We start from the raw sequence: 21,544 nt of genomic DNA, 5'->3' as shown, positions 1-21,544 counted from the left end.
CCTGTCACCAGTTGATAGAAGATATCAGGAGCAAAAATGCAGGAACAAAATAAAATAAAGGCGAAAAAAAATCGCAAACAAATTCCAGAGTACATGGACTCCAGAAGGCCATGTCTACTCCTGAGGCTAGGCAGAAAAAAACTGGAGCTGCTGAGTCAGAGAGTGGGTTATACCCTGGGGACCACGCCCCCTGGGAGGAGCAGTACTGAAAAGTGTTTTAACACCTGAAGTGCTGTTTTTCTGCCTAGTCTCTCCTGGAGGGAAATGGATATAATACCCCTAAGGTCAATGCTGCTGTGTCTGTCCATGAACGGAAGAGAAAACAATGTTTTTTTAATAATTAGGTTAATGTAGATTGTGTAGGGGGAATTTTACTTTATTAATATGTTGGGGAATAATGTGTGCGGATTTGTGTTCAACTATTGTATTTTACACTTCCTCGTACTGCAATGCTGCTACATCACGTGAGATTACAGTGAGAGGGGCTGTTTTTAGGAGTTTCCGCAGTTTGTAGATCGCTCCTCAACTCAACATGAGAAGCGAGCTACAAAGTTTCATAAACAGGCACTCAGAGGAGAGCGATATCCCCTGAGAACTGAATAGCGGTATTTTACCGCACTTTCATAAAAGGACACCATAGTATCATTATCTACAGAAGACGTGAGAAGCACAGTGGTGGATGATATATGCACTAGAATTCACAATAATCAAGCACAGAAGTTGATTTTCACTTATATGAACTTAATAAAATTGAATATATAGGGCCAGATTCACGTAGATGGGCGTATTTTTGGGCGGGCGTAACGTATTTGATTTACGTTACGCCGCCGCAAGTTTTTCAGGCAAGTGCTTTATTCACAAAGCACTTGCCTGTAAAGTTGCGGCGGCGTACCGTAAATCACCCGGCGTAATTCAAATTCGGCGGGTAGGGGGCGTGTTTCATTTAAATGAAGCGCGTCCCCCGGCTCGAACGAACTGTGCATGCGCCGTCCCTAAAAAATCCCGGCGTGCATTGCTCTAAATGACGTCGCAAGGACGTCATTGGTTTTGACGTGGACGTAAATGGCGTCCAGTCCCATTCACGGACGACTTACGCAAACGACGTAAAATTTCAAAATGTTGACGCGGGAACTACGGCCATACTTAACATAGGATACGCCACCTAGGGAGCAGCTTTATCTTTACGCCGGCATACCTCTTACGGAAACGGCGTATCTTTACTGTGACGGGCAAGCGTACGTTCGTGAATCGGCGTATATACTAATTTGCATATTTTACGCCAAACTCAATGAAAGCGCCACCTAGCGGCCAGCGTAATATTACACCCTAAGATACGACGACGCAGGCCATCGTATCTTAGGTAGGTTTAAGTGTATCTCAGTTTGAGCATACACTTAAACATGCGACGGGTTTAGATTGCGAGTTACGTCGGTGTATCTACTGATACGCCGGCGTAACTCTTTGTGAATCTGGCCCATAGATTGTAATTATTCACTTACTATTTAATATGATGACACTTTTTTTCACATGGGGATCATCAAGTGGGGGGTGAAAAAGGTTATCGCCGAGAATGGGTTGGTGCCACAACTAAAACAGATCCCCCATGGCTCGCCTTGCAGCAGCTGAAGTTTGCATGAGGGAGAGGGAAAGCCAGAAGCACTGCAGGGGGGGCAGTAATCTGAGCGGCAGAGGGAGGGTGCTGGGTGCAGATACAGGAACCAATCTCCCCTGCAATGCAGACAGCAGGAGGAAAAGCCAGCTTCATTGCAGGGGGATTAGTGAAGCCCAGTGCTGGAACTCATTCAGTCACTGGGCTCTGGAATTCAGCCTGTATGTATCTGTGGGACCCTAAGATTTCAATGAAATCTCTGGTCAGTCCTACCCATTTAGGTATGCATTAACATGCTTACTTTTTTCTGATGCTCATTTTATTGCCTTCCCCTTTCTCTCCTGGAGATGGCAGGATATCCCCAACATTGGATGTGTGGCCCCAGAAACTCATACAGTCCGCTCTCTCTTGCAGCTCTGCATTCTGTGAGAGTGAAAGACTTTGCGTGTGTGGGTAGGGAACAAAGCTAAGTGCTTGTTTGTGAGTTTTTGGGGCTGCAGAGCAAGGATGAGCCGAACACCAGAACTTGCAAACAGGCAAAAAATGTGTTCGAACACGCGAGTGACCCCACCCCCTTTGATGCCTGCAGGAAACCCCCTTGGCGTCAGAGGGGGCAGGGTCACTCACGTACATCAAGAGTGGCCCCCGCCATCAGCTATTTAAGAGCTGTCACGGCAGGTGAGGCATCATTCGACGGGAACCTCCCATGGAGGCGGGTGATGGCAGCGTTTTTTTTTTTTTTTTCGTGGCCTCGGCTCGAGAATGGATGTACATCGCTAAAAAATGTTTTTCTTTTTTAATAAAGGACTTGTACCAAGCTGTCTCCTCTGTTTTTTTTACAATTTTTTACACTTTTTTTTAATGAAATGGTACAATGTACCCCGTTAAGAATTCACATGTGGGGGGCGGGATCTGGGGGTCTCCTTTGTTAAAGGGGGCTTCCAAATTCTGATAAGCCCCCTACCCACAGACCCCCACAACCACTGGGCAAGGGTTGTGGGGATGAGGCCCTTGTCCCCATCAACATGGGGACACGGTGCTTTGAACCTCCAAAGCATCCTCCTCATGTTGAGGGCATGTGGCCTGGTACAGTTCAGGAGGGGGGCGCTCTCTCATCCCCCCTCTTTTCCTGCAGCCTGCCAGGTTGCGTGCTTGGATAAGGGTCTGGTATGGATTTATGGGGGGTAACCAACGCCATTTTTAAAAAAAATTGGCACGGGGTTCCCCTTAAAATCCATACCAGACCTGAAGGGCCTGGTATGGAATTTGGGGGGACCCCCACGCAATTTTTTTTTACATTTTGGTTTGGGAACCCATGATGTTTTTTTCAAAGACTTTTATCTGTATTGTGGGACTCGACAATTCATTATAGCCACGAGTAGTTTTAAATTACTTTTTTTTCTTTTATAAATGCAATTTTGCGCAGGGACTGTTCTAAACACGGGAAAATGTTGCCACTTTTCAGGCATACTATAGACACCCCCAGGTACGAAATTTAAAAGAATATTTCACTTTTATTGTTTCACTTTAAGCATTATTAAAATCACTGCTCCCTAAAAAACAGGAGTTTTTAAAACTTTTTTTGCATTGATACATGTCCCCTGGGGCAGGACCCAGGTCCCCAAAACACTTTATAACAATACCATTCATATAAGCCTTTAAAATTGGCACTTTTGATTTCTCCCATAGACTTTTAAAGTGTGTTCTCGAATTTGCCGTGAACACCACAAATTGTTCGATGTTCGAGTCAAAGTTACGTTAGACTCGAACATCGGGCTCATCCCTACTGCAGAGTGCATCATGTTAATTTATTGATGATGCTGTAATGCATAGGGAGGTTCTGGGTAAGAGTCAGGAGAACTAACCCTTTAATTTCATATAATATTATATAACTGTGTACATATATTAGATATGGCTTACCTGGCCAGGATGCAACATGCAGCTTTTTCACTTGAATATAGATAAACAACACGATGCATTCAAAAACTGATTCTATGGATATTGCAAAAGCAGCACCCCTAAAATATTGGAATCATAAACAGGAATTAAGCTTTCTCTGCGAAAAAAAATAATTTTATAATAAAATACATTTTTAAATAAGTGCCCTTTTCTGTTAAAAAAATTATTAAATAAGTGCCAAAGCTTTTGGTTTTACTAGTCTGTGTATATATCGCCAAAATTTTTTATTCGGTTGTATAGAGTAATGTGATTTACAAAAATGTGAGAGGGAGTCTAGTTACTTTTCTAGTGTACTTGCCCTACCCAGAAAGCCCAAGAGCTGTGTGCCTCCGCCAATAGATTGCTGTGAACACCTGTACTTGAGTATATGCCAGTGTTTGTGTAGACATGAATACAGTATACAGGCATATGCAAAAAATTCTCTATTTTATGCATACTCCTGTATGCTATACTTAATCTGTACATGAGCACTAGCATATAGCCAAGTACAGCTATTCATATCCATTTGTACACAGCACGCAGGTTTCTGGGAGGGAAATGCATTGGCATTTACATTTCACAGGCTTACTTGCCACCCATGTGCAAGAGGCTTAAAGAAACAGAAGCATACTGATATACTTGTAATTAGGGTTGTCCCGATACCGATACTAGTATCGGTATCGGGACCGATTCCGAGTATTTGCGGGAGTACTCGTACTCCCGCAAATACCCCCGATACCAATATAGAATACTTACCCCGATCCCCCGCCGCCGTGACGCCGCCGTTCGCCGCATCCCCGCTGCCGCCGACTGTGTAATACGCCGGGAACATTACAGCTTTGAATAGCTGTAATGATTCGCACCGCGCATAGACACTCCCCCTCGCTCGGGTGAACTGTCCAATCCCGAGCGAGGGGGAATGTCTATACGCAGCGCGGCGCCAATCATTACAGCGATTCAAAGTTGTAATGTTCCCGGCGTATTACACAGTCGGCGGCAGCGGGGATGCAGGTAAGCGGGAGATGGGGGGAGACAATGGCTGCATGGGGGGTGACAATGGCTGCATGGGGAGTGACAATGGCTGCATGGGGGGTGACAATGGCTGCATGGGGGGTGACAATGGCTGCATGGGGGGTGACAATGGCTGCATGGGGGGTGACAATGGCTGCATGGGGGGTGACAATGGCTGCATGGGGGGAGACAATGTCTGCATGGGGGGAGACAATGGCTGCATGGAGGGAGACAATGGCTGCATGGGGGGAGACAATGGCTGCATGGGGGGAGACAATGGCTGCATGGGGGGTGACACTGGCTGCATGGGGGGTGACAATGGCTGCATGGGGGGTGACAATGGCTGCATGGGGGGTGACAATGGCTGCATGGGGGAGACAATGGCTGCATGGGGGAGACAATGGCTGCATGGGGGGAGACAATGGCTGCATGGGGGGAGACAATGGCTGGATGGGGGGTGACAATGGCTGGATGGGGGGTGACAATGGCTGGATGGGGGGTGACAATGGCTGGATGGGGGAATACATTGCTGGATGGGGGGTGACAATGGCTGGATGGGGGGATACATGGCTGCATGGGGGGGAGACAATGGCTGGATGGGGGGAGACAATGGCTGGATGGGGGGATACATTGCTGCATGGGGGGAGACAATGGCTGGATGGGGGGAGACAATGGCTGCATGGGGGGTGACAATGGCTGCATGGGGGGTGACAATGGCTGGATGGGGGGTGACAATGGCTGGATGGGGGGTGACAATGGCTGGATGGGGGGAGACAATGGCTGGATGGGGGGAGACAATGGCTGGATGGGGGGAGACAATGGCTGGATGGGGGGAGACAATGGCTGGATGGGGGGAGACAATGGCTGGATGGGGGGATATATTGCTGCATGGGGGGAGACAATGGCTGGATGGGGGGAGACAATGGCTGCATGGGGGGAGACAATGGCTGCATGGGGGGAGACAATGGCTGGATGGGGGGAGACAATGGCTGGATGGGGGGGAGACAATGGCTGGATGGGGGAGACAATGGCTGGATGGGGGGAGACAATGGCTGGATGGGGGGATACATGGCTGCATGGGGGGATACATGGCTGCATGGGGGGAGACAATGGCTGCATGGGGGGTGACAATGGCTGGATGGGGGGAGACAATGGCTGCATGGGGGATGACAATGGCTGCATGGGGGGTGACAATGGCTGCATGGGGGGTGACAATGGCTGCATGGGGGGAGACAATGGCTGGATGGGGGGTGACCATGGCTGCATGGGGGGTGACAATGGCTGCATGGGGGGAGACAATGGCTGCATGGGGGGAGACAATGGCTGGATGGGGGGATACATTGCTGGATGGGGGGTGACAATGGCTGGATGGGGGGATACATTGCTGCATGGGGGGAGACAATGGCTGGATGGGGGGATACATGGCTGCATGGGGGGAGACAATGGCTGGATGGGGGGAGACAATGGCTAAATGGGGAAATACATGGCTGCATCTGTGGGGGGACATCGCTGCATTTGGAGACACATTTTTAAAAAAGGATCGGTATTCGGTATCGGCGACTACTTGAAAAAAAGTATCGGTACTTGTACTCAGTTCTAAAAAAGTGGTATCGGGACAACCCTACTTGTAATCATATAATAGGTGTAACACAATCAGCGCAACCTTTTCTACTCAAATAACAAATCAATATGTGACCCCAATTGAACCAAATGACAATAACGTAGCAAAAACAATACAAATAAAGTTCCTAATCATAATGTTAACTGCCACTTGCAAAAAAGGGGGGTGAACCATAGTGCTCTCTGTATAACCTTTTATACACTTAAACCCAGGGGATAAACACACTTACAAAAAAAGACTTAAAAAAACGCTTTACAAATCATCATCTCACCGCTGATGCTGGAACAACATTGGTATGATGTCACAGGCTTGGCTCCTCCCACCTATATGCGTTACGCCCACCTATTGGGCTTCCTCAGTAGGCCTGCTAGTGAATAAAAATGTATACAGAGAGCACTATTGTTCTCCCCCTTTTTATTCCATGGCACATTTTATGGAGGATAAGTAGGAGTATACTCTGACTACTCAAAATTGGATCCAGGAAAAGGAAGAGAGACACAGAAATATCCAAATGAGGAGAGCATAAGGCATATTAGACTCTGCAGTGGGGTCTGATGAAGGAGGTGAGCCGCCACTTTGTATAGAGGTGGAGGTTCACGGAAGATTGCTTGATTTGTCACAAGTTTTATGCACAGTGGTGTCATACAGAAGGACACTCTCATACATAATATAGTGAAGAGACTAAGAGAGACTTTTATAATTATCTATTAGGTGTATGTTATTTTTTTCATGGGATATATAAGTTATGTTGCATGAATGAATTTGCTCCGCACTGTTATATATATATAAAATCTTGGAAACAAATGTACTAAAGCGCTACTAAATAGTTAAAATATAGAACACCACAAAAATAACTAAATAATAATTTGCTGCATATAATAAAGGTGAATCAAACCTAAAAAAGGGAAGAATATATATGAATAATATGCGCTAAAAATTAACTTAAGTAGTGAAACCGTGTACAGCAAGGAGTGTAATACTAGTCCAGATAGGACAATACACATATATGTGAAGCACAAACAAAAACAATTCAATTCAATTGTCCCAGTGAAGCACACCCTCTGTGGAGAGGAAAAAACAAATTGCTGGTGAAGACTTGAGATTTCTCTGTGGAATTAACCTTCTGTGATTCTGGTAGCTTTCACATGCACAGATGTCAGATCCTCTATGCAGCACAGCTCATACAAGACAGAAAGAAAAAACAAAGACTCATGGTGCAATGCTGCTGAACCAGGATTACAACAGACTACAGCTGATAACGATTGCAAACTCACGAATCCCCAGGAAAAAAGGGCACCAAATATCACTCCTAAAAGCCGCTCAGGTTGATGGTCTCCTCATACGGACATAGGACCCGTCAATCAGGCTTCTCCCCCACGCGTAATGTCACTAGACACGTGGCTTAGTCATGGACAAGTGCAATATTAATTGTTTTTAATAAATGTCTTACACATTTAATGCACTATACGAATCGTTTATATGTTTTATATATCGTGTGGATCTGCTGACGGTTCATTGATCGAGAGTCACTGCTTAAGATTCGTGCTTGCTGGTTTTTGGAGAGAGCTGACTGATTACAGGCATACATTGATCCTCTGTCATGGGGGATCGTGGCAAGCTGGTAAGAATTTCTGCAGATTGGTGGTGGATTCAACACGATGGCTTTTGGACACGACATCTCACAACTATATGGACTTTATTCACAGAGCACTGGTGTTCATTTTATTAATTAGAGCTTATATGCACTGGTAATTTTATGGACAACATTTTTTGATTTATCAACACTTTGAAGGTTGGTGGTGGATTCAACACGATGGCTTTTGGACACGACATCTCACAACTATATGGACTTTATTCACAGAGCACTGGTGTTCATTTTATTAATTAGAGCTTATATGCACTGGTAATTTTATGGACAACATTTTTTGATTTATCAACACTTTGAAGGTTTTTCATTTTTTCTTTCATTTTATTTATTTTTAATTTTATTTTTATTATTATGGATTCATCACATTATTGATTTATGCATGGGTTATTTACCAGTTTATTATTGGTGATTTTATTTGTAATTTTTGTTTCAATTTTAATATTGAAAGGTCATGGGGTCAGCGCGATTTAATTTTTTTCCACAGTTTTGCTCTTGTATTTTTTTGTTTACATGAAAATCGCAGCTCCCAACTGAATAACTGTGACACGGTTTTGCAGTTATTTGTTTTAGTATCTTTTAGCGCAGTTTCTTTCCTCTTTTTTCCATGTCATCTTATAAGCATGTTTAGACAGCCCTGAGCTAAGCAACAGAGCCCTAATTGGTTAAGCCCATTAACCCTTCCTTTTCCACTGTTAGTGCTGTTGTGCCGAGGAGACCACATAGCTGAAGATTAAAGCTGAACTCCAGGCAGATTTGAAATACACAGATTAATGCAACTCTATTATCATGGCCAGATTATAAGTATAAGGCAGCAATGAAGTTGAATTCCTTATATATAATATAGTCAAGCTCCATAGTAGGAAGCATACAATGTGAAAGAAAGTCCGCACAAACATCCATCAAAAATCACATCCTCCTGTGCTGCCTTAATTTGGCCATTTTTTACTAGAATTGTGGATTACCTGGTATAGTTACTTAGTGACAGATATACTTAACTGGTTGTCAATAGTTTCATATATTCGTCACATTGATCATTTGTTCCTGGGAGCCCCTCACCTCACAATGTATCCTGTATATACAGTGATGCAATTATGGTTTTCTAGTACATGTCATCCATCTTAGTACTCCTACTGATTGCTAGGTCATACTTACCTTTTATAGCTCCTGGAGTCCCCCCTGTGTTTGGCACACCCACACAGGGGTGCATTTTTAGTAATGAATTCTCCCTCACAATTCCTCCTGAAGAAGTGGATTATCCCCAAAATATGTCAAAGTGTTTATTGGCCCAATAGAGGTCTACATATTGTAATTATACTGTTTGGATTTATATAATCATTACAGTGTAGGTGTGACCAGGCCTAATTTGGAGGTGGTATCCTTGTGTTCCTTTTTATATGATTATGTAAGTATAATACACTCATTTATGTGTTTTTTATTATTTATATACCTAAAAAGACCAATTGATTGGTTTGTTTTTCCTGTTGGGAAAAACTTTAAAAATTAGCATGATGTATTGCAATATTTCATTACATAACTATACAAACCAGTATGTTTTTCTGGCGATGCAAGTCTCACATTTTTGTAAGCTATAATGAACTGCAGAAAACAGTACAAAAAGCACTTACATGACTCCAAACTTTAGAACAAAAAGCATCAGGTAATTCACAATGGCACTGACAATACTTGCCAAAAAGCTTATTAGGATTTGAGGCCACATGATCTCCTATAAAAAGAGTAAGCAAAACAGAATCATATACATTAGAAATAATCCTAGTGCAAGCAATACTACAATACCGTACAGGGGAACTTGTCTGTGTTTAGAACAACTTTTGTAGTACATATCAATCCTTCTATCAAGAATGCAGTGATGTCACCTTATTAAAGGATAAGTCTGCTTGCTACATCTGCCCATCCCTGGGTCTTATGCTGCCTCTCTCTTTCGGGTCTGTGCAGGTGGGCTCTCCATGGAAGTCCAAATTACAGACTCAAACATGCACAGTACAGTGACTGTAGAAAGAGATGGCCAAAACTGGGCCTAGTAGTAGATCACAGCATTGGGAACCAAAGATCAAATGACTTGAGGAAAACAAAGTTGCTCAGAAGGATGGAGGACTTGCATGACAGTTTCACTAAAGTATACTGTAACTATCAATGTTGTTTTCACAATTTACAACTTGCTATTCCACATTCTTGGGAGGACACTTGTGTGCCTAAGTTTCAGCTTCAGCTATTGATCTCTGTAAACCAGCTTTTTACAACAGCAGGTAAAGAGATACAGTAAAACATGTTCTCACAACCTAAAGCAATAGTTCATGTTTAAAGTGATTGTAAATTCTCATTTTTTTTCCTATAAAAATAACAAACATGTTCTACTTACCTGCTCTGTTGCAGTGGATTTGCACGGCGCAGGCCAAATCCTCCTCTTCTCAGATCCCTCTTCTGTGATCCTGGCCCCTCCCTCCTGTTCAGAGCCCTCACAGCAAGCGGCTTGCTATGGGGCACCCGAGCTGAGTCACAGCTCCCTGTGTCCATTCAGACACGGAGCCCCAACCCGGCCTGCCCCCTCTCTCCCCTGATTGGGTAGCTGGCTTTGATTGACAGACGTGTGAGCCAATGGCCCTGCTTCCTGTGTCTCAACCACTCAAGAAGGAGAATCCAGGACAACTGAGACACTCGTGGACATCGCTGGACAGAGAGGGGCCTCAGGTAAATGTTAGGGGGGCTGAGAGGAGCTGCTGCACACAGAAGGCTTTTTATCTTAATGCAGGGGTGCCCAACCAGTGGCCCCGCGGAGCCCTCTGATGTGTCAGCAACCTCCTGCTCTGGGATAGCTGGTTGGCAATCCCAGATTGCAGGTTGCCGACCTGCCATTCAAGAGCATCAGTGTTGTGAATGAAGCCTGTGGTAGAGGAAGCAATCGGCTTTTCAGAAAGCGCACCACACCTGCAGGATATAATAGACGTCTATGGCAAAGTGCAGCTAACCGGCGGGAAAACGACAGGTACATTGCGCCGCAATTGACTGCAGACCATCAGTGTAAAAGCAGCCTTAGGCCCCTTTCACATGATTGGTCCAACCCTCTAATCACCTCTATGGAGCGGCAGATGTAAACAGACTTTTGTCCGTTTACGCCTGCCTCCAATCAGATCTGCTAAAAAAAGAGGATCTGCCCCCTTCTATCTGATTGGATCGGAGGGCCCATAGAGTAGATTGGGCTGTGTCTGTGTCTGCTTTGCATATGCAGACTGGACACATACCTGTCATCTGCCCACTCCGTTCATTGTGGCCCGCGACTGGTCACTTAAGTGGCCCTCGGCCTTCAAAAGGTTAGGCACCCCTGCCTGAAAGCATAGAATGCATTAAGAGAAAAAAATCTTCTGCCTTTACAACTCCTTTAAGTAAAAGAAAGTGAACCATAAACAAACACATGTATCCTCTTTCCTTCAGCGCTCATAGATAACTCAAAAACTGTAAAAGACCCATTAGCTGCTGCTTTAAAAAAAAAACTCTATAATAAAGATAGAGACAGAGATTGCCGCTCCAGGCAGGTCTTGAAAAGTAGATGAAAGATGGATAGCCGCACTCCAAAAAAAACGTTGGCTGTTCCCCTGTTACTGTTTTATGATTTGGTGATGCACCTGCACGTTTCTTTTGGAGTGCGGCTATCCATCTTTCATCTACTTTTCATGCTTGCCCAGTGCACTGCCAGCACCCTTGGAATCCTGTTTTAAACGTGTGACCATATAGTAGACCCACCTAGAGCGGTGACTCTCTTTCTTGTATTTGTTTTGGATCCAGGCAGGTCTTGTTGGGTGCAATCTTCTTTTTAGGAACTGAGGGTGCTAGCAATGCACATAGCAAATAAGAACAAAAGATGATCAGGACAGCCGCACTCCAATCCAACGTAACTTTAATGTAAAAAACTGGAAACAGGCACTACAAGTCACAGCAACGTAACCTAGGACAGCTGACGCGTTTCACACTAACTTCAGTGTTTACTCATAGCTCATCTATAATAAAGATGCTAGACCCTCCAAGGGAAATACCTGCATTAGCAGCGCTAAAATTAAATACAGTTCAATAATGTCCTTGGTTATAAAATCTTTGTGACAGCCACAATGTCCTTAGAATCAAAACTAGGAAAGGTGAATAATATGGCAAATCATCCAGGAAACCAAGGTTGTATAATGACCCTCCTGTCAACACAACTCGTGCAGCACATCTCCCTTAGACACCCTCGAAGTTGATGACAAAGCGCGTAAGTGCGTGTCTACACTGTATATCTACACGGCTACATTGCTCGTCTATCAAGCGTGGAACTCGACCCGGGTATCACCGCTATCTTTCAAACCAGAGGAGTGGTAAGAGTTACACATGCTAACAGACATTTATCTGTTACATGCTATTGCTTTTTATTCAGTTTGTAAGTGCGATATGTAGTTTTTTTTTATAAAAATAAATATTTTAAATGGAATTATGCTATGGGATCATTCCTTTCCTTTGGTATCATCGTTGATGAGTTGCGGAATCTGCACTATCCTGAGAGAGCGGTACTGCACGAGGTGTGGTGACATATACAACCTTGGTTTCCTGGATGATTTGTCATTTTAGTTATCATTCACCTTTCCTGGTTTTGATTCTAAGGATATTTTATACCCAATGACATTATTGAACTGTATTTCATTTTAGTGCTGCTAATGTGTTTTTTTTTTCTTTTGGAGGTTCTAGCATCTTTATTATAATAGTTCATATTTACATGACCCCAAAAAAAGTTAAAATAAATTTGCAGTCCTGACCTTAGTAAAGTAAATTCCTTATGAATTGCAGTGGAGTTATTTTTTGTGCTTGGTTAAGATGCAAGCTGTACTTGGTGGCATCAGGAAAAAATAAAGCTACTGTATACAACATTTGAAGCAAGAGGTACCTGGTTTTGCAAGAAATGTAGCTCAAGTTGTACAAAGAAGAATGCCTGCATTAACAAAAAACAATAGGTAAGTGTTGTTATTTAAAATTACAAATTGCCTAAACATACAGTTTTCTTATGAAAGGTATAGTCAAGACCAGTGCTTCTCAACTTTATTGAGGCTAGGACCCAATTCTTCCAAAATCTTCCATTCCCCATCAGTAAATAAAATACGTGGATGCAAAATATGTATTGAAAAACTGGAAGGCTCTGGATATGACTATGGGTGAATGGAGGTTCTAGAAGGGGTTAGGGGACTCTGCAGCAGACTCAGTGGTCTTGTAGGGGGTGATGATTCTGGGGGGTAGCTGGGGGCAACTGTGGGGGATAGGATACGTAGAGGGGACATGGGTTCTCTCCAGGAGGCTGTGGGATTTTACAGGTGAAATGTGGCATACTAGAAGGCACTGAGGAGGCATGGGGACACTATAGTGAGCCGAAGGCTCTGCAGTCAGCTAGGGAGAGCGGAGGGGGTACTCTGTGGCATTGGTGGGCACTGTGAGAAATCAATGACAATAAAAACATTTTTAGGAGAGAGAGAAAGGGTTAGAATTTCCGGGAATTTTTTTATTGTTACCTGTGCCTTCTAATCCCAGTAACTATCAAAGCTCCAATTCACTGTACAGACCTCACAAGGACAGGAGCTAAGGAACAATGTCGCTCACAGTGTAACGTGAATGGAGATGTAACATAAATGTAAGAGTAGGATAGTTTTGCCAATAGCTGAGATGTGAGGTAATCTGTAGAAGTAGTGCAATTGTACATAGAGTTTAATTCTGGGTTATTAAAGATATTGTATTCACAGTAATCAGTCATACACATATGTCCCTCTATTAGCATTTGAAAAGGAGGGGGCCAGCTTCTAGGAAAGAGCCAACATCTAGATGTCAATAAAAATCTCCCATTTGAGTTAACAAAGATTGCCACCTTTCTGAAGCCTCAAAGAAGAGTCCTAGTCATGTTGGCTACAAGGATCCACAGGGGGGCATTCACAAGGCAAGCTTTGATTGGTATCACTAGATCTAAGGAGTCTATTTTATCTCTCATAAAAGCTAAAATATTAGTGACAGAGAGATGAGAATAATGCCTTCTGATCGTACACTCAGTGGGCTACAAGTACATGTAAATCTGTATACGTGTAGCATGTGTAGAATCTTAGAGAAACACACAAAACCATTATATGGAGTCGGATTGTGGTAGGCAGGCAGTGATTGGTACTGGTGTCAGAAATCATATCCGTGACCCATCGATCAGTGCCGTTCTGGGGTTATCCAACTCTCAAAACTGAGATGTGAACGGTGCCAATTCAAAACTGGGGAGTCCCCACATGGTTTCCGACATGCTTCTGTCAAAGAATAAACTTTCAGTAAAGTTTTTTTTGGTAACTCCTTTTCCTTTGTATATATTTTATGCACTGCCCACTGTTGGGATATAAAATTATATAATTAATAAGTGACTTCTGTGTACTAAGCTAGGGCTCATATCTCTGGAGAGATTGTTGCATTTTTGTGCTTGGTCTAAGTTACATACCGATCTGTATGTAATTGCACCATAGGTGTGTGCACAGGGTGTGCCAGGTGTGCCTGGGCACACCCTAATCATCCTGTGCTGCGCAGATTCCCCCTGCTGCCTGTCTGCAGAGAAAGGGATGAGGGCATCTCTGTCCTCACTCTCTTTCTCTGTCTCAGGAGTGTGCCATCAGGGGTCTGTTTAGCCCCCTAATATGTCACTAAAGCCCCCCAATGGGGCTCCTAAACGTTTGTAAAAAAAATTATTTTAAAAAATAGTAAAAAAAATAATAATAATACAAATAAACTGCTGACACCAATCTCTGCCCTACTGATATCGTCCACTGTTCTACTGACACTGTCCATTGTCCTACTGCTATATATACAAACACAAATGTGTGTTTGCAATAGGCTGTGCACACCTATGAATTGCACTGTGTTTTGGCAGAGTGCATGCAGATTGTAAACTAGCAGATCTGCCAGACAGAGGTGTGTGTGTTGTGGGCCAGCAGACCAGTCTGCGGACAAACTCTTGGGTGAAGGCAGGCTATAGTTTTTTGTGGGTCTGGTGTGTGGATAGTGGGAAGAGTAATTAACACCAGGGTTCTAGCTTGTAGGATAGTGTGTGCTAAATGCTAGACTGCTCCCCAACCATTGGAGTGCACCAGATTGTATGTAAGATTCATAAAAAGCTGCGCAAAAAATTTAAATAAAATTCTGAAATATATATATATATATATAAGTAAAGGAAACTGTCTCCTGTCCCCTCCACTGAACTTCAATATAAAATCACACACAACTAAATGTGACCTTATGTTCTCTAAACAATCATTGAATATGTATGTGATGAAAATTGCGGGCCAATTGCCCCTAAACACTGTAAAGACACTAAAAATGTCCACAACAAAGGAGAAACTCCAAAAAGAAGTAATTCCAAAAAGAAGGGGATCCCCCAAAGATGTAGATTCCTTTAACCAAAGTCCACGGTGACATATGAATAACACCCAGGAAAGAGTGAAAGGGTAAAAGAATCCTCCACCATCAGGCAAAGTGTCCGAAGTGTCCGCCATAATGTCGCAGTACCGATAAAAATCGCTGATCGCCGCCATTTTTAGTAAAAAAAAAATATTAATAAAAATGCCATAAAACTATCCCCTATTTTGTAAACGCTATAACTTTTGCGCAAACCAATCAATAAACGCTTATTGCAATTTTTTTAACGAAAAATATGTAGAAGAATACGTATCGGCCTAAACTGAGGAAAAAAATTTTTTTATATATATTTTTGGGGAATATTTATTACAGCAAAAAGTAAAAAATATTATTTTTTTTTCAAAATTTCGCTCTATTTTTGTTTATAGCGCAAAAACTAAAAACCGCAGAGGTGATCAAATACCACCAAAAGAAAGCTCTATTTGTGGGGAAAAAAGGACACCAATTTTGTTTGAGAGCCGCGTCGCACGACCGCGCAATTGTCAATAAAAAGCGACGCAGTGCCGAATCACAAAAAGTGGCCTATTATTTGACCAGCAATATGGTTCGGGGCTGAAGTGGTTAAGCTAAAAAAGAAAAAAGTGCATTATCCTACATAGAAAGCGCATCTATCCGCGCAATGCGCCATCACCATCTAGAGGTTACTAATGAAATTACACGGACCTGCGCAACTTGTAGGATTAACTCTCTGAGAGCCACTGCATGATTTATAGTGTATGTCTAGTGTGTGGTCAACCCTATGTTTAATTCTAAACTCAATTCCACGATCAATGAGAAATTGGAATAGTGTTATAAACAATATAATAGAAAAAATAAAAAAATTACATTTATTATATGTTATGAAGAAGAAAAAATGCTGTGATTAAACCAACTTAACTATATGCTTAGTGTACGTGCTCTATATTGACTATTATTAACATGAAAACTTATAGCCTAAGGCCTCTTTCACACTGGGTGGATCAGTAATGATCCGCCCCGTGAACCTTTGCTTGCTCAGCGGGGATCGCTCCGTTGATCCCCGCTGAGCCGGCGGATGACAGGGCGGTCCCCGCACACTGTGCAGGGACCGCCCTGTCTTTTCTCCGCTCCCCCCTATGGCCTAATGCCCAGATCATTGTTGTTAATGGTACAGAAGAACTCATCTAGTTGTGAACTGGTTCCATCGCACAGGAGGAGGACGTCATCTATATGCCTATTCCAAAATATCAAATTCGGGTTTTGGTCCTTATAGATGACGTCCTCCTCCCATTTGGCCATGAATAGATTGACCAGACTGGGGGCGTACTTAGCCCCCATTGCAACTCCGCGTTGCTGGCGGTAATATTGGTTATCAAGCCAGAAATAGTTGTGGTTTGCTGCATATTCCAGCAGATCCATGATAAACCACAGTTTTTTTTTTTGGGGTAAGTCGGAAAGAGCATTTAAATATGCAACTGCTGCAATACCCAAACTGTGGGGTATAATTGTGTACAATGAGGTGACATCTGCAGTCACCATCATTGTATGCTCACCAGGTTTGATATCTGACAAAAGATTGATGACTGGTGTCCTTCAAATATGATGGTATTTTCTGCACCAGCGGTTGAAGCAAATGGTCTATGTACTTGCCCATTGATGGAGTCAATCTCGCTGATAATGGGTCATCCCGGGGGGCAAGTTAGACTTTTATGTATTTTGGGTAGGCAGTAAAGTACTGGCACCCTAGGTGCCTTGGGTATCAGAAACAGACTCTCTTTTTCATTAAGTATGCATGATTTAACCCCCTTTTCCACCAAGGATTTCATGACAGGGTTATTATCCAGGGGGATGTATGTATCTCTGTCATTCACTACGTCATACACTTGTTGGAGATAGTCTTTTCGATCAAGAATTACTATCCCTCCCCCCTTATCCACTGGGCGGACAATCAAATCTTTGTTTTTACAAAGTGAATCAAGACCTTCTTCCAGTTGTTTGTCCATTTTGGGATTGATACTTCTGATGGACTCTAAATCCCTCAGCATCACATCTCTGAAAACTTTCAATGATGGAGCCAGGACACCAGAAGGGTTAAACGTTAAGGCATTGGCTAATCCTGAATGTTGAAATTGTTGGACTTGTAGCAAAATGACGTTTGATGTTAATTTTACGTACATACTTATGGCGCATTGCATGGATAGATGCGCTTTCTATGTAGGATAATGCACTTTTTTAGCTTAATATTGTTCTAATTTTAAATTTTAAATTCTCATTATTTATTGGCATGGAATAAGGCTGAATTATTGATGGGAATGAGAGAGTATTGGCTTATCACCTTCTCTCTAAGCCATGCACCTAGGGTAGCTGCCAGTACTCAAGATGGCGATTCTCTAGCTGGGACAACCAGGAAGTCAGAGCTGGGCATTTCCTGTTGCATTGTGGGATATTTAAGGCGGTGAGTCAGTACACCCCTGGAAGACGTCCATTAAGGCGAAGGGTTAGCGGCGTGCTGACGTCATTGGGTACAGTGCCAGTCCCCGAAGCTACGGGCTGTGATTGAGAGCCGGCCGGCTCGTTTTTACGAATTGTATCGCCTTTATACACCTACTGAATTAATAATTAATTAATTGTAAGTGCAATTTTAAACTTTTTAATAAATATTTTTACGGGTTACACTAATGAAGTGTTTTCTTGTTCCACATGGGCCATCCATATATCTGCTGTGGTGGACGTTGAGCGGAACATTTGTGAAAAATCCCTTCGCAGAGACGCAGAGACCCAGGGCTGGGAAATAAGCCACAAAGCTTGTGTGATCTCCTTTAATCAAGGGATCATACGCGGCTCCCAAACAAAATTGGTGTCCTTTTTTCCCCACAAATAGAGCTTTCTTTTGGTGGTATTTGATCACCTCTGCGGTTTTTAGTTTTTGCGCTATAAACAAAAATAGAGCGAAATTTTGAATAAAAAATAATATTTTTTACTTTTTGCTGTAATAAATATTCCCCAAAAATATATAAAAAAAAAATGTTTTCCTCAGTTTAGGCCGATACGTATTCTTCTACATATTTTTAGTTAAAAAAATTGCAATAAGCGTTTATTGATTGGTTTGCGCAAAAGTTATAGCGTTTACAAAATAGGGGATAGTTTTATGGCATTTTTATTAATATTTTTTTTTTACTAAAAATGGCGGCGATCAGCGATTTTTATCGGTACTGCGACATTATGGCGGACACTTCGGACACTTTGCCTGATGGTGGAGGATTCTTTTACCCTTTCACTCTTTCCTGGGTGTTATTCATATGTCACCGTGGACTTTGGTTAAAGGAATCTACATCTTTGGGGGATCCCCTTCTTTTTGGAATTACTTCTTTTTGGAGTTTCTCCTTTGTTGTGGACATTTTTAGTGTCTTTACAGTGTTTAGGGGCAATTGGCCCGCAATTTAGATCACATACATATTCAGTGTTTAGTGAATATAAGGTCACATTTAGTTGTGTGTGACTTTATATTGAAGTTCAGTGGAGGGGACAGGAGACAGTTTCCTCTACTTATATATATTTCTGAATTTTTATGTATATACACAATTTTATTTATATTTTTTGTGCAGCTTTTTATTTATTCTGTTATTTTGGTGTGTGTGTCTCACATATAAGTTGCAGCAATGTTATATATTTAATTTTGAGGTACAGCGCAGTAAAAATAATTTTTCCATTATGTAAGATTCATATCTGGCTGTGTGGTCAGCCATCTGGATTGGAGTGGAGTCTCCCTCTAATGGTGGCCAAAGGTAGTGCCAGCTGTGAAAGTGTATCACAGCCAGTCTTACTTGCTCTGTATAAGTTCCCCCTTATTCCTTTATACCTCCAATCACGTTAGCTAGCCACCGTGGGCAAAAATAAAAAGATGACAGAAATTTTAACTATTTCTCATACTACCTATAATTTAAAAAAACACATGTAGATTGCTTTAACCTCCCTGGCGGTATGATTCTGTCTGGAATTACGTACCAAAAGCGGTACAATTATTTTGCAAGGAAATTTGGCGTTTTATACTGTAGGCCTGTAATTTTTAGAAATAACCTACTTAAATCTGACCAAGCAAGAGTCTTGTAGGCATCCCGGGTATGATTTTTTTTTTTAAAACAAAATTATAAATTATAATATAATAAATAATTATAAATAATTATAACAAATAATAATATAATTATAATAAAAATTATTCAATAATGTAATCAACTCAAAATCACTGAAATTTGCTCAGTTGCAGAATTGTCGCTGTCATTATTTTTTTTTTTATGACGAATTTCCCCACAAATCGCTATCGCACATTTCTGCAAGTGATAATTTATTATCGCTGTTTTCTAGCTGATCTAAAACCATTTTTGACATAAAGGGACACTTTTGGACAATCTACAGTTTTTAGGCAGAAATTACATTTTTTATTTTATAAAAGTACATGCAGGGCACTGGGCAGACCACTAGGGACAAGGGGGGTGTGTATTTTTTACATACAGTACTGTAATCTATAAGATTACAGTATACTGTATGTAAAGTGTTTGTTTACTTTTTTGAATTTGGCGCCGTTCTCCGCTCCCGTGCATCGTAACGTCGCAGGGAACGGAGATCGGCGGCACACGGGGACACTGTGAATCGAGCGAGGAGGACCCGCTCGCTCACACAGCGGGGTGGCATCGCTGGATCCAGGGACAAGGTAAGTAACTTGCCTGTGGATCCAGCGAAAGGTAAGCCGCGCCGCTGCACACTCTGCACGTCCACCCCGAGCGTGACTCGGGGATACCGATCCTAACATTGGAAACCTACCCAGAGTCACGCTCGGGTTTACCGCTAAGGGGGTTAAAGCCTAACCCAAGGTTGAATATTGAGCTGAATTCAGCGGATCCTTCAAGCAGACTCTATTTACAAAAAAAAGTCTATGAATAATGACCCGTTTCAGACAATAGATTTTTTCAACAAGTGCATGCATCATCAGCTACCATGACACATTTGGTTTACGTTAAGTGCATCAAGGTACAGTAGCTATGAGAACTGAACGTAAACGCCACCTAGCGGCCAGCGTCGAATTACATCTAAGATCCGACGGTGTAAGTGACTTACACCTGTCGGATCTACGCCGTATCTATGCGAAAATGATTCAAGGAATCATACGCATAGATACCCGGGGCCAAAAACAGAGATACGACGGTGTTTCCTGAGATACACCGTCGTAACTCTTCTGAGAATCTGGCCCCTGATTTTTAAGCATCAAAGGGCAGATCAAAAATGCATCAGAGTGTATTTATAAAGTAGTAAATGTGACATTCATCAAGCATTTATTGCAGGTATATCTTCCCGGTACATGTGGTTTCCTCCTACACTCCAAAGACATGCTGGTAGGGTAATTTGCCTTATGTCTAACTTAGTCCGAGCATATGTGTTTGTGTATGTACATTGTAAGCAAGTGAGATAGGGACCTTGATTGTCCTTGAGGGCAGGGACTAATGTCAATATCCAGTATATAAGGCATGGCATCAATTGTCAATGCCAAAAAATGCTTGTATTAATACAGTAAATGTTTGTCACATTCACTACTTTTTAAATATGCCCACAGGTCTTGCTGAAATATAAAAATCTGGGCCAAGTCTTGGAAAGATTTTGAAAGGTGTAATTGTAAAACAGGAAAAGAAGGGGGGAAGCAGGTCCTATGCTCACTATATTAATGTTTCAACCACTCACCGTGATGAAAACCACGGTGAGTGGTTGAAACATGTCGGGCAATCAGTCCTTCCTGTGACGACATACTGTTACAATCTGTCTACCTGACCGGATGCATGCGTCTAGCACTGGAAATGGCTTGTTATGAGCGAAGGAATGCAGCTGGAAAAGCATTTTTTAGCAGTAGACCAACATTCTGAGACACATTGATTGGGAGCACCTGTGTGCAGTACCTGGATCCCTCCACACAAGAGATACCAACGGAAGCTTCAAATCCCCAGGGACGGGGGTGAAAACTTTCCTGGCTACATTACACTGCACATGGCAGCAAGCCGTCTCTTGATTCTCTATGAGAAGAGAGGAAGACTGCAACATCAGATGATATCCACATACAACCTGGTTTGGTGAGCGGACTTAATTGTCCTGTTTTCATCTGTGTCTCCTTCCTTTGATTATGTTGGTACCTTGCACATAACCACATTGCTTTGTGACTGTTACTGTACTGCATTCAGCTGATCATCAAATTACCATGCTGATGAACTTGATCTTTATGCTGCTATTTTGCTAACCTGCTTTCTGCTCATAT

The 21,544-nt window shown here is 42.5% G+C and overlaps 1 protein-coding gene across 1 annotated transcript in view; it reads right to left on the bottom strand.

The window, feature by feature from the left end:
• Positions 1-21,544, bottom strand: part of LOC120926737 (multidrug and toxin extrusion protein 1-like) — a 144,897-nt gene that overhangs the window by 75,244 nt on the left and 48,109 nt on the right. The window contains exons 6-8 of the mRNA XM_040336901.1: positions 12,752-12,796; positions 9,453-9,550; positions 3,530-3,627 (exon numbers count right to left, since the gene is read on the bottom strand). Coding sequence (XP_040192835.1) covers positions 3,530-3,627; positions 9,453-9,550; positions 12,752-12,796 — 241 coding nt within the window. The remainder of the gene's footprint in view (positions 1-3,529; positions 3,628-9,452; positions 9,551-12,751; positions 12,797-21,544) is intronic.

This window comes from Rana temporaria, chromosome 2, assembly GCF_905171775.1.
Source record: "Rana temporaria chromosome 2, aRanTem1.1, whole genome shotgun sequence".
In the NCBI taxonomy this organism is placed as follows: Eukaryota; Metazoa; Chordata; class Amphibia; order Anura; family Ranidae; genus Rana; species Rana temporaria.
The sequence above is the reverse complement of the archived record's forward strand: the minus strand, read 5'-3'. Positions and strand labels throughout refer to the sequence as shown.